General features: G+C 44.7%; 1 protein-coding gene across 2 annotated transcripts; it reads left to right on the top strand.

Moving 5' to 3' along the window:
* The first annotated feature begins 3,282 nt into the window (after window positions 1-3,282).
* Window positions 3,283-12,397, top strand: LOC137167551 (C-type lectin domain family 2 member D-like). Of its 2 annotated transcripts, none has more exons than XM_067569773.1 (6): window positions 3,283-3,296; window positions 5,342-5,450; window positions 6,139-6,237; window positions 8,540-8,718; window positions 9,733-9,836; window positions 12,220-12,397. In XM_067569773.1, exons 2-6 carry the CDS (start codon window positions 5,363-5,365, stop codon window positions 12,377-12,379), a joined length of 630 nt encoding a protein of 209 aa, XP_067425874.1. In that variant the 5' UTR covers window positions 3,283-3,296; window positions 5,342-5,362; the 3' UTR covers window positions 12,380-12,397. The 2 variants fall into 2 exon arrangements, with proteins under 2 accessions (XP_067425874.1, XP_067425873.1); XM_067569772.1 differs by lacking the exon at window positions 3,283-3,296 and adding an exon at window positions 4,566-4,716.
* The last annotated feature ends 1,292 nt before the right edge of the window (window positions 12,398-13,689 follow it).

Below are 13,689 nucleotides of genomic sequence, written 5' to 3'. Positions count from 1 at the left end.
AAGTGATCCACATTACTGTGGCTCATTACAAAAACGGGTATTCAATGCCTCCCTAAGTCACAGAGATCCTCGTTGGGCTTTCAGTGTTGCACTGGTATCTGGCTGCTCAAAGTTTGTGGCCAGCTGATCTGCCTCCATGACCCAAGCCATCAAAACCTTCTCTCCCTCTGTCTCGTACACACTAGGGAGCACACAGCAGGCAGAGATAACTATGGGGATATCGGTTTCACTGAGGTCAAACCTAGTGAGCAAACTGCACCAGCGAGCCTTTAAATGTCCAAAGGCCCATTCCGCAACCATTCTGCACTTGCTTAGCCTATTATTGAACCTCTCCTTATCGCTGTCCAGGTGTCTGGGGTACAGCTTCATGAGCTATAGGATTAAGGGGTAGGCTGGGTTTCCCAGGATCATTATTGGCACTTCAACATCATCAGTAGTTATTCTTTGGTCCGGAAAGGAAGTCCCTGCTTGCATCTTTCTGAACAGACCTGAGTTCCTAACGATGCACCCGTCATGCACCTTTCCGGACCACCCTACGTCAATGTCAGTGAACCGTCCCCTGTGATCCACACGTGCATGCAACATCATGGAACAGTATCCTTTTCGGTTTATGTACTCTGTGCAAAGGGGCTCTGGTGTTAAGATATGGCTATGCATGCCATCTATTGCCCCACCACAGTTAGGGAACCCCATCTCAGCGAACCCATTCACTATGTCCTGCATATTTCCCAAACTCACTACCCTCCTTAGCAGAAGTCTGTTAATGGCCCTACATCCACAGTGGATTTACTGACTCTGAATTGATTCCCAGCTGACCAGTAGCAGTCTGGCTTTGCTAACTTCCACAGAGTGATGGCCACTCACTTCTCCACTGTCAGAGCAGGCCTCAATTGAGTATTCCTGCACTTCAGGGCTGGGAACAACTCTGTGCAAAGTTCCAGGAAAGTGGCCTTACACATCTGAAAATTCTGCAGCCAGTGCTTGTCGTCCAAGACCTTCATAACGATGCTATCCCACCAGTCAGTGTTTGTTTCCTGGGACCAAAAATGGTGCTCCACCGAATTCAGCTGCTGCGCAACAAATAGCAGCAATTGGGAATTGTTTCATTATGCCTAGTAGCAGGGCAGCTTGAATAACATCACTATTTTCTGTGCTGCAGCTCCTCTCGGCCTTGGAAATACCACAGGATAAGTTGCATGGTGTTTGTGATGCTCACAACAATAGTGCAGAGTTGAGCGGGTCCCATGCTTCTCGGGAAATGGCGTACGTGCAGCAGTGTCAGGAGTTCAAAAAATGGAGCAAAAAAGTGTTTGTTTGTTGTTGACATCAGGGGACGGGAGGAGGTGGGGAGGGAAGAGTTTCCCAAAAGCCCCTGTGGCTAGTTACACTGTGGAATAGCAACTCACGGTGCACTGCTCTGTTCATCAATAGAAGGGCAGCTGGTGGGAATGCACTGTGATCATGCCCGACTGACTTCATTAGTTTGGCGGCTGGATGTCGACTGACATTAAATCGACGTCACTTTGCAGTGTAGACCTGCCCCTAGTCCTGGTAAACTGGACACAAGTACACAACCAAAAGTAAAGTCATACAAAGACTGCAGGCCATACACACAGGATGGGGGACTCTTTCCTGGGAAGCAGTGACTCTAAAAAACATTTGGGGGTCATGGTGGATAATCAGCTGAACATGAGCTCCCAGTGTGATGCTGTAGTCAAAGGAGAGGATGCGATCCTGGGATGCATGGACAGGGAGGGGAATCTCAAGTAGGAGTAGAGAGGTTATTTCACCTCTTATTTGGCACTGCCCCCGGCGTGACTGCTGCTGGAATCGTGTGTCCAGTTCTGGTGTCCACAGTTCAAGGAGGTTGTTGATAAATTGAAGAAGGTTCAGAGAACCATTAGAATGATTAAAGGATTAGAAAACCTGCCTTATAGTTCCAGAGGGGTAGCCGTGTTAGTCTGTATACAGCAAAAACAACGAGAATTCTGTGGCACTTTAAAGACTAACAAATTTAATATTTGCAGGCATAAGCTTTTGAGAGACTTCAGTACTGCATCTGAAGAAGAGAGCTGAAGTCTCTCGAAAGCTTATGCCTGCAAATATTAAATTTGTTAGTCTTTAAAGTGCCACAGAACTCTCATTGTTTTTGCTGCCTTATAGTGATAGCCTCAAACAGCTCAATCTATTAGTTCATCAAAGAGAAGGTTAAGGGGTGACGTGATTGCAGTCTATAAATACCTATGGGGGAACAAATATTTAATAATGGGCTTTTCGATGTAGCAGAGAAAGGTCTAACATGATCCACTGGCTGGAATTTGAGGCTAGATAAATTCAGACTGGAAATAACAGTACATTTTTTAACGGTGAGAGTAATTAACTGCTGGAGCAATTTACCAAGGGTCCTGATGGATTCTCCATCACTGACAATTTTAAAATCCAGATTGGATGTTTTTCTGAAAGATCTGCTCTAGGGATTATTTTGGGGCAGTTCTACAGTGTTACAGCGTTACACAGGAGGCCAGACTAGATGATCACAGTGATCCCTTCTGACCCTAGAATCTATGAGGGAATCTGCTACTCACACTTATGGCCAAAGCTAATGTTGTATTTGGATTGTAAACTCTTTGGAGAAAGGATTGCCTCACTTGGTGTGACACGCAGCACACACACAGTGCGTGCTGATCTCAGCAGTGGCCTCTAGGTGCTATGAATACAATGATAAGAGCGTGCTGTGTGTCTGCAGTAGCTCACGATTTTGTCCTGTGGCAGGTTTTCTGTTGATGTTTTTGGAAAAGAGAATTTAAAATTGCTTCCACCCCCTCCTTAGGTTTCCTCACTGAACTGGGCTGTTCTCCACAAGTAACAATGACACTGTATCACAACATTCCCTCTTCCACAACCTCTGCTCATCCACACATCTCCATCTATTCTATGGTATGTTTCTTGCCCCTGCTGGTATCTTGCAATCTTTATTGCATTTGCCCTGTGAGGCAGGACAGGGCTGTTGTCCTCACACAGGGCTAATGGTCACACAAGGAGTCTGTGATAGAGCTGGGAACCAAACCCAGGTCTCTGGTCAGTGCCCTAGCCACTGCACCAGCTTTGTGCTTCACTCTGCTACTTTCCTTCCCTCCCCCCCTATAAAATGTATGCTTTTCTCAGCTGCACCAGGCAACTCCCAATGGCTAGGCTGCTGCTTTGTAGGCCCTCCACAGTACTGTGTAAAGGGGTGGAGTTTCCAGTATATATTTCTGGTGCCAACAGCTGTTCTTTCTCTTTCAGTCCCGGACTGGGTGAGTTGCCTTCTCTGGGATCAGGGCAGGGGAAAGTGGAGAGCACAGAGCAGACGCCCGGTTTTCATACTTGTTAATTATTTAGGGAGAGGGAGTTGGATTGTATTGCAAAACCTGTAGGTGACCTGCCAGAGCCCCTGGAGGGGTGGGAGTGGGCATGCGGGGGAGAGACAGGGTTGGGGGAGGGGAGGATCCGAGCACAGCCAGGCATACTAGGCAGTATTTACACCAAACGCTGAGCCAGGTGTGAGTCTCTAAACTGCACCTATATTTTTGGGCCTGCAACTAGTTTCAGATCGAAGACAAGACAGGTTTTAAAAGGGGGGGCAGGGACCCTTGCATTGCTTGTGATTCAAAACCGGAAGTATTTTGAACTGCTTTTGCTTTTGCTTTTGCTTTTTAGGCTACACACCCTTTCCAAATAACGTAGTGTACTGTCTACCACAGACCCCCATCTGAGATTGGATCATAATATACCTGTGTTTAGATTGACAAATCTTACTAAATAAAATGCGTTGTCATCCATTACAGGATTTTTCATGAGCGCTCATGTACCCCTAAGGAGACGTGTACCCCAATTTGAAAACTCTCTGCCAATCCCTTCACTGCCCCTCAATTGACATTAACCCCTGCAATTCCCACTCTTGTGCCTTGGCTGCAATGTATTGTCTGTTATGAAACAAGTCTGGGAGGGTGAATAACGTAAGGTTCCCTGAGCTCAACCAGGGGTACATGTACCCCTGCAGTACGCAAAGATCTTCCAAGGGGTACATCAACTCATCTAGGTATTTGCCTAGCTTTACAAGAGGCAACATAAAAAGCATTAGTGAAGTCAGTACAAACTAAAATTTCATTCAGACAATGACTTGTTTATACTGCTTTGCATACTACATACAGAAATGTGAGTGCAATATTTATATTCCAATTGATTTATTTTATAATTATATGATAAAAATGAGAAAGTAAGCAATTTTTCAATAATAGTGTGCTGTGACGCTTTTGTATTTTTATGTCTGATTTTGTAAGCAAGTAGTTTTTAAGTGAGGTGAAACTTGGGGTATGGAAGACAAATCAGACCCCTGAAAGGGGTACAGTAGTCTGGAAAGGTCAAGAGCCATTGCCATGGATACAATCAACCTGAAACCAAACCAATTTTAATAAATAAGTTAAAACCAGTTGCGGTTTTCTGTGCTTAACCCAGAATCTCCCTGCCAGGTTTTTTTACAGCCAAATTGCCCTCTGTCTTTACATGGTTTTCTCTCCTTTTTTTGCTGAGTGAGACACACATAAAATAACATAGGAACTTGATTGAATATACAGGGGAAAGGATGGAACTGATGATGTGCTAATTACAATAATCAGAGTCATCTCAGGGCTCCTCCCATCTTGTTGGATTCACCTGCTGGCTCTTGTCTTATAGGTAGGCTCTGATCCTCCAGAATTAATGCATGTGCTTAATTTATGTGCTCTGAGTAGCTCTGTTGGCTCCAGTAGGAGTGCTTGGTGTGTGAAGTTAAATCGACATGTAAGTCTTGGCACGGTCGGGGCTTTAGGTCTGGCCTATGCTACAGACCTATATTGGTGTAACTACATTGCTCAGGGGTGTGAAAAATCCACCGTCCTGAGTGACATAGTCATACTGACCTAACCCCCCCGTGTAGACAGCGCTATGTTGATGGGAGAGCTGCTCCTGTTGACATACCTACCACCTCTCAAAGATATGGATTAACTACAGCATCTTCATTAAAGCGCCACAGCTGCACCGATTCAGCATTTTAAGTATAAACCTGCCGTTAGATTGTAAGCTCTTTGGGGCAGAGAACATCTTTTTCTTATTTGTGTGTGCAGTGTGTAGCACAAAGGGGCCCTGGGCACTACTGTAATGCAGATAACAAATAACAACACAAAGTGCTGTCCGATGCACAAAGGAAACACACCACAGAGAATTTTTCCCTCTCATTGTTCAGTTACAGTCATCTAAATGGTTACTGTCACTAGTAGGTTCAAGCAGAATTCTGATTTTTTTTAATTTTTTTTTTATAAAGCATGAGACAAAAAGACAAAAGATGTGCAATGGCCTGGATACCTGGAAAGAACAACAGCTCGAAGTACCGCTTAGTAGCCTTGGAAATGAACAACAAGGAAGGAAACGAGGTATTCTGAGCCCCTCTGCCTGCTTACATAAATGAAGCCATAATTTCAGTTTTGGGTGCAGTGGCCCAAATGCCTGTCTGCAAATGCAGCAGGGGTCTGGTCACCCCATCGGCTTCCTATGAGCACCACAACTTGCTTTGCATCTACAGCAGCTACAATTTTCCCTGCAGACAGGGGTGGTTGTGGCTGTGTGATGGGGTGCAAAAGCATTTTGTAGGCCTACAAACTGCACCCATGTTTGGTACTGAGGCCCTTGTTCTCTCTCCCTCTGGTTTTATCTTCAGGGCCAAATATTCCAGTTTGTTTCGCTGGGACACACAGCACATCCAAAGCTCCACGTCTGCACAGGCAAAAGAGCAGCTGTGCAGGGAGCAGGTTGGCTTGTTCCATGCAGTTCTCTAATCGGTGCTTGTTTAAATCTCCCACCGAGTTACTACTGTGATAAGTGCTGTCGAAAAGCCTAGGCAGAAATTCATAATTCCATATTCAGTGCAGGGTAGAGCAAAGACAGCTACAGACATAGACCAACCAAGCAACTAGTTGCTTTCCATTTGCTATGATTGGGGAGTGTTGACTAGGGAGCTGTGCAAACCACTCTGTCTCTGCACTGTGCCATGGTTCATAACTGACTCAGATTCCCCACCCCCGGCGGCAGCTGCAGGAGTGTTACTATGTTGGTCTCTTTCAGGTTACGCATTCAGGAAAGCTACAGTATTTAAAATGGGAGCAGCCATCACAGTCATCAGCCTCTTCTCAGGTTTAATCGCTACATCAGCTGCCCTGGCAGGTGAGTTTGCAGCTGCCATGCATTCACTCTCTGCATTTTCTGTTCAGATCTGGAGCTGACACAAGCACACATTTCCAGGGCAGTAACTCACATCCTCATGAGGTTTGGGAGAGCCAGCATAGAGCTGCAGCCACTAGGGAAAGTTTAGTCAAATGGCTTCCCGGTTCTTAGCTCCTGCAGTTGCTTCCTACTTCCTTTACTCTTCTGGCTGAAAAATGGAAAGGGGGCTGGAGTCCTGAAAAATAACAAACATTTAAAGTTGTTTCTGTTTTATAGGGCGTGAAACAGAAACATTTTCATTTCAATTTTTAAGTTTAATTCAATTTTTATTATAATTTTGAAATTAATTCTGTTTGAAGTTATTTTTTGGAAAATTTCAAAATTTTGAATTTTCATTTTCTCCTTCCTCCACTTTCCTCCACTACTTTTCCCTTTTTGTCACTGAGCGCAATAAAAGGAATAACATCTGCAGTTGTTTATTTTTTTAATTCATTTTTTCTTTTTTCTTTTGTCAAAACTTCTTTCCAAACTTTTAAAAGCTTCTCCAACTTTGGAAAAGTTACCAAGTGGAGGAGTCACTGAGTTCATTTTGTGCTTTTGCAACTCTAACTTTTCCAAAGGTGGAGAAGTTTTGAAAAGTTACAGAGTGGCAAAAGGGAAAGGGAGGGAAGGAAAAATGAAAAAGCGAAAACAAACCCTAATCATTTTTCATGCTTTTATATACAGTGGCAAAAGTAAGGAAAAAAAGGGGGGGGAGGGGAGAATAAAAACACCTGAAATACCAACATTTAAAAAAAAAAACTTTGACATTTTGATTTCAATTTTGTTGAAAAACTGAACATTTTGAACAAAAAAATTGAAACAAAAGCTTTTCACAGAAATTTTTGGTTGGGGGAAAACAAAGCTGCTTTTCATTGGAAGAAAATTTAAAATGGCAAGTTTCTATTGGCCCTACTGCAGGGAAGCAGAGGAGAAAGATGAAATGCTGTCACTGGAAGCTTCAGCAGAATGTGGAAGTGAGGGTATGTCTACATTTTGAGCAGAGGTGTGATTTCCAGCTCAAAGAAAAATGCCCATCCTTGCTCTGAGCTAGCATGCTAAAAATAGACTGTAGCTGCAGGAAGGGTTAGCTGTCCTGAGTAGGAGTTTAGTGTCTTGGACAGGATCTACTCCCACACTGTTGTCATGGCTACATGTTATTTATAGTGCACTAGCTTGATGCCAGCTAGCATGGGTATGTCTCCCTGAGTTGGGAATTACACCCCATCTGGAAGTTTAGATGTATCCTGAGAGGATGGAATTTGGCAGAGGTCTCCCGAGCACCTGAGACCTGAATTTCTAACTAGGCCTGGGAAAAGATTTTCATCTGAGCTTTTTTACGCAAAAATAAAGCAGATTTGGTGATGCTGAAAGATATTTTGCAAATTTGTGTCTATTTCACCAAATTTTTTGGTCAAAAAAAACAACAGTGAAAAAAACATTAAGAAAAAGTTTAAATGTTTTCGTTTGAAACACTTTTGGATTCAAAAACTCCTTTCATTTTATTAAAATACAATAAAAACGGTTTCACGATAATCAAAATTGGAACAAAACAATTGGAGTTTGTCAAAACAAAATGTTTCGATAAACGTGAAACACATTTCTTTTCTACTTTCCAATTCACCAACATTTTTGGAAAAAAAATTGTTTTTGGTTCGACCTGAAACACTTTTCCCCCGTGTTTTTATGGAATTACCAGGGACCCAAAACATCTGTTAGCACAGCTCTATTTCTAACTGCCTCTTCCATCCAAATAGAGGACTGCTATCTACATGCATGCATTGATTGCCCCGGGACTGTCTGTGCTTGCAGGACAATTCTGTCCAGCCCCTGAATGCACATGGAGGATGCCATTTTGTTGTGACTTCACACACACCATAGTGTGAAGTCATACTGCACAAATAAGGCTATTTGGTAGAACAAAATGGCGTCCTCCGCTCAGCGGGACCTCGTACGCTCTACATGCATGAGGCCACACTGCATGGAGGTCACCATCCCATAGAAAAAAATGGTGTCCTCCACACAGGGTGATCTCACACTCACCGTATGTACATGGTATGTACATGGTCATGCATGCAAGTGTAGAATTGCATCCCTTATTGAAAACGTCATGGCCCGGCACCACTGCATCCAGGCAATTGCCAGAGCTTTTTAAGGGATTCTCTGAGGCCTTGATTTGAGGGGATTATTTCTACATGATCCTCTTGGATACAGAGATGCGGAGGGGACAGCCTCTTACCCTGTGTTACATTCTCTGTTTCAGTCATCACAGCCAAGCCTTGTTTGGAAGATTTGGACGTCCCATCATGCCCAGATGGCTGGGTAGGCTACCGAGGCCTGTGCTACTTCTTCTCCGAGAATGAAAGGAACTGGACCGCCAGTCAGAGCCATTGTTCCTCACATGGCGCCTCCCTGGCTGGTATTGCGAGTGATGTGGAGATGGTGAGAGACCCAGGGGTTTTGTGAGTGCAATAGACTGGGCTTGGCACGACAGCCAGTGTGCCAATGGGACAGTGCCCAGGCCCTGCAGCTTGAGGAACCCCTGTGTGTCTCATGCTGGGAGGGAAGAGTGAACGACGGTTCCCAGGTCCCTGGCTGGAGCTGATTGCAGGGATCGCTCATTGCCAGCCGGCCCCGACTCTTTCTTGGAGCACTGCATGACAGGAATTCAGTGGGAAAACACAGCTCCAGCCCTGCTCATCCCCTGGAAATAGAAGGGCTTCATTCCCCGCCCAGATCAGTACAGCCAGTGGTTCGGTATGGATGCACATATGGGAGAAGTGGCTGGCTGAAGAGAAGGCCTGATTTTACCTGGCTCTGGGCATTGTAGGCATTTTCCCTTTACTAAAAAGCCACTCTTTGCCTTCCCATGCCCCAGCCTCTACACAGAACAAGATGCTTTCCCTTAAATGTCCTCTATAAAGGAAAGACATCAGGGCTTGTGTCCTATTTTACTTTGTGGTGATAGAGGAAGGTTGCCTAAAAAGTTGTTGTTTTTTTAGATGCCCCCGCCCCCATTCTCCACCCCCTGCTGTTTTTTTCACGTTATACATTTTGTCTAGACTGGAAGACGTTCTGGACAGAGTGTCAAACATACAGCATTCATAAATGAAATACAATGGTCCCCACAGATACTGCAGGGGGTTGCAATCTTTGCCATAACCCACACACTCTGACACCTGCAATGTACAAGAATTCCCCAACCTCCTGTAAAATGTAACTTAACCTAAAGCCCCAAGACAGATTAGGATTCGGATTAGGTTTCAATGTAACTCCTGTTGCTGGGTGGTCAAGCCACATAGCACAAAACTAATAGCCATTAATGGACCTCCATGAATTTATCTAGTTATTTTCTGAACCCCCATTATAGTCTTGGCCTTCACAACATCCTCTGGCAAGGAGTTCCACAGGTTGACTAAACAAAAAGATAGAGGCTTTTCCTTTGTTTGTTTAAAGGCATTCCTGCTGAGGTACAAGGGCAGCCTTTACCATTGGATCGGCCTCAGAAGGGAGCCAGACCAGCCATGGAAGTGGCCCAACAGCACCGAATTTGACAACCGGTGAGTCTATTCCCAGCTATAAAATGTCTCCATCTTAAGTCACTGAAGGTGCTGAAAGTGCTGAGTGCAGACAGATCAGCAACGGAGATCAATTGGACAAACTGACCTGTGTCAAAAACAGGTGAAAAGTCAGTTTTTCCACCAGTTGTGGGTTTAGGCTGCCATTTGTTACTGGGCCTCCCCCAAAGCTGGCGTCAGCACCCTGGTTTTTTCACTATCATTCCCTAGCTGGGTCCAAACCAGCACAAGTCCCTGCTTTGAGACTTCACCCCTTTAGGGAGGGATGCAACCAGCGTGTTTTAGTCAACTGGAATACAGTATTTTAGGGTCCTTAGGGTTATAATGGCAAAACAAAGCTTATACACATGACCACACTGGCAGCTTTATCTGCCTTTCTGGCCCAGTGCATCCAGGATTTCATCTCTCTCCCACTGATTGTTTGCTCCAATCCCATCACTCTACCACTCTCTGTCAGAGGGTATGTCTATGCCATGGATGAAGGTGTCATTGTAGCGTGGGTTGCACGCCAGGCATTCTGGCTATGCACTCAGGTTGCTAGCCTGCACTGAAGTCCATGCTGCCACCTCAGCACTGCTAGATTAAAGTTAGTGCAGGTATGCCTGCTGGTGATACCATTACTCCTTCATTTGCAGTGTAGATGTACTCATGGGTGCCTCATGCCACCCCAGCCCCTCTTCTACTCTGCCCTGTCCCACTTTCCCCCCTTCCATTTAGCTGAACTCCTCCTCCCTAAACCCACCAAATAAAATAAATAAATAAAAAGCATTGCACTAACACGTCCTTTGCCACCATCCCATTGCTCATGCTGCCGGTGTGTTGCACCCTTTCCCAGTGTCTGTCAGATCTATGTAGATTGTAAGCACTGAGACTTTATGTTTGTACAGCACCTAGCACAATGGGGCTGCACTCTCCACTGCTCCTTGGGTTCTACTGTAATAAACCTGATTAGTAATAAATAATGCACTGGTTGGCAGCCTCCTTAATCCAGTCTGCTCCCACCTCTGGGCTTTCTTTCAACTTACTGCCATGCTGTTTTCATGTCCTGACTCCCTGGCTGGCAGTCGTTAAGGGTTAATGTCCAGTTGTTGGTCCTCCATTCTCTCACCAAGATACTCTGTTATGTTCTTCGTGTACAGCAGTGGTTCTCAACCTTTCTAGATGTCTGTGCCTCTTTCAGGAGGCTGATTTGTCTTGTGTACTCCCAAGTTTCACCTCACTTAAAAACTACTTGCTTACAAAAATCACACACAAAAATACGAAGTGTCACAACACTATTACTGAAAAATTGCCTCTACTTTCTCATTTTTTACTATGTAATTATAAAATAAATTGATTGGAATATAAATATTGTACTTACATTTCAGTGCATAGTATATAGAGCAGTATAAACAAGTCATTATCCATATGAAATTTTAGTTTGTACTGACTTCGTTAGTGAGTTTTATGAAGCCTGTTGTAAAAGTAGACAAATATTTAGATGAGTTGTTTTATCCCCTGGAAAATCTCTGTGTACCCCCTGGTTGAGAACCACTGGTGTTCAGGGTAGGTGGCAGGCTTCCCCAGCAGGTCAGACTCTGGTATTGGATATGGGCTGGCTACAGAGCTTCCTTAATAGAGATATACACACCAGATAGGGTCACTATAAGATTGATCCTTTAATGTTTGGGCGGTGGGGTGGTGGGGGGAAGGTATGGCTGGGGTTAACTTCAATAAGGGACGTGGCACATGGCACCACCTAGTGGCTAAACAGTGTAATACAGTTTAGCATTTCATTACAAACTCCATTCATAGAATCATCAAAATCATAGAAATGCAGGGCTGGAAGGGGCCTCTAGAGAGGTCATCTGGTCCAGCCCCCTGTAGTGAACCTCCTAGACCATCCCTGACAAGTGTTTCTCTAAATTTCCAACTGTAAGGGGTAGTTAAGCACTGGAACAGATCACCAGGGAGGTTGTAAAATACCTGTCACTGGAGGTTTTTAAGAACAGGTTAGATACTTCCTCTAGGACTTCACTTTGGTGCAGAGAATTCCACTGTCTCTCTCTGGGCTGGTTTACATGCAGAGTTGCTCCAGTTAAACTCAAGGTGTGACTTTAAAGCAGTTTAGTTAAACCAGTGCAAAAGGTTATGTGGACATTCTTCTTTCAGTTTAAGCAGCTTATTCTGGTTAAGCATCAGTCAGCTGGGATTGGCATAAGCTAAAACAAAATAAAATGTTCTTAAACCAGAATAACAGCATCCATTCACACAGGGGGCTTGCCCAGTTAGCAAAATTGGTGCAAGTTTGTGCCTCTCTATAGGTGTGACTGACACCCAAACCTTGGCTACTGACTGATTCTAGCTCAATGGCTTCTGGTTGCAGATTCAAAGTAAGGGGAGGAGGAGACTGTGCATATCTGAATGACGTAGGTGTCAGCGCATCAAGCTGTGTGACAGAGAAGAACTGGGTCTGTGCCAAACCTGATCGCTACATGAAACAAAAACCTCTTCTGAGTGAGCAAATTGTAGAAGAGAAAACGTAATAAAGTTTTCCAGCTGAACACACAAACTGTCTTACTTTCATTTGTAATCCATAGATGATCAGTGTGCATATATTACAAGGAAAAAATAAATAAAAGCAAATCAAGAGAACAGTTAATTAAATTGAAAGACAACACATTTAAAACAGATGAAAAGAAAGTTTATTGACACAATGCTTAATTATTCCAGTGGAACTCATGGCCACAAGATGTTGTTGAGGCCACGAACTCGGCAGGATTCAAAAAAAGACTGGACATTGAGATGGAGAATGGGAATATCACAGGGTGACTGGCCCTTTAAGCAGAGACGGATCCCAACCTCACCTGTTACAGTCTTAGTTTGCTTCCCCAGGTGGAGAAAATAAGCAAAGACACATGACAGGCAGGTCATGTGGCTAAATGAGGCCTCTACAGGTGGAGAGAAGATAGAAGCCTGCAGAGCAGAAGATGGGAGACTCCAGATAGGAAGCCCTGGGATTGGTGTGTGGTAGAGACTCAAAGATCTCAGGACGGGGTGTGGGGAGAACTGTGAATGGGGAAAAGAATTAGAGGCAAGAAGACAGACCTCAGAAGGGAGAGGCTGTGCCCAGCTTGAGGCTGGGATAATAGACTCTTTCATGTTTGTTTCTGGACTCTCAGGCAGTGGAAGGGGTTGGCTTTTCTTTTATGTCTTAATTGCAGGGGCAGGTCCCTGTAACAACCAGCCGAGGCTGGTAGGTTGGGAGATTCCCACCTGAGAGAGGGGAAACTGAGGCAGCAGCTAGCCCGAAACTAGATCAGTGAGGCAACGTGGCAACAAGGACTTTCACAGCTTAGAAAAGTTACAAGGGCCATGAACCCTCCTGCTTCAGAGCAATCAGCCTTCCCAAGCTGATAAGGCTAATGAGAAACTTCCCCCAGAAGGGAACATTTTGGAATAACTGTTTCTGTAGGAGATTTATTCCTTTTTCTGGGGTGGTGGCTGCTGTCAGAGAAAGGATCCTGGTAAGACAGACCATTGAACAGAGCTGATGTGGCAACGTACATGGGTGGTGAAGGGACACTTTTCAGCCAATATATATATTTTTTGTAGAGTGAAGAGGGATGGGGTGTGAGTTGAATGCACCTGAAGAGATTGTGAGCCATAAACAACAGGGAGGTGTTTGGGCGTTCAGGGGATCCACAACTGACTGACACGAGTACCATTGTAAACACCACACCATCTAATCCTGCTCAGAGGTGATTAGTGAGCACAGTGCTTAAAAAATCTGGTTGGCCAGCGGCAGGGCTCCCGACATCGCTGCTGTCTGCGGAGCTGGACTGGTGCTGGGAAG

The sequence above is a fragment of the Emydura macquarii genome, unplaced genomic scaffold (assembly GCF_026122565.2).
Source record: "Emydura macquarii macquarii isolate MOO-44397 ecotype Brisbane River unplaced genomic scaffold, CSIRO-AGI_Emac_v2 contig_2935, whole genome shotgun sequence".
Taxonomy (NCBI): domain Eukaryota; kingdom Metazoa; phylum Chordata; order Testudines; family Chelidae; genus Emydura; species Emydura macquarii.
The sequence above is the reverse complement of the archived record's forward strand: the minus strand, read 5'-3'. Positions and strand labels throughout refer to the sequence as shown.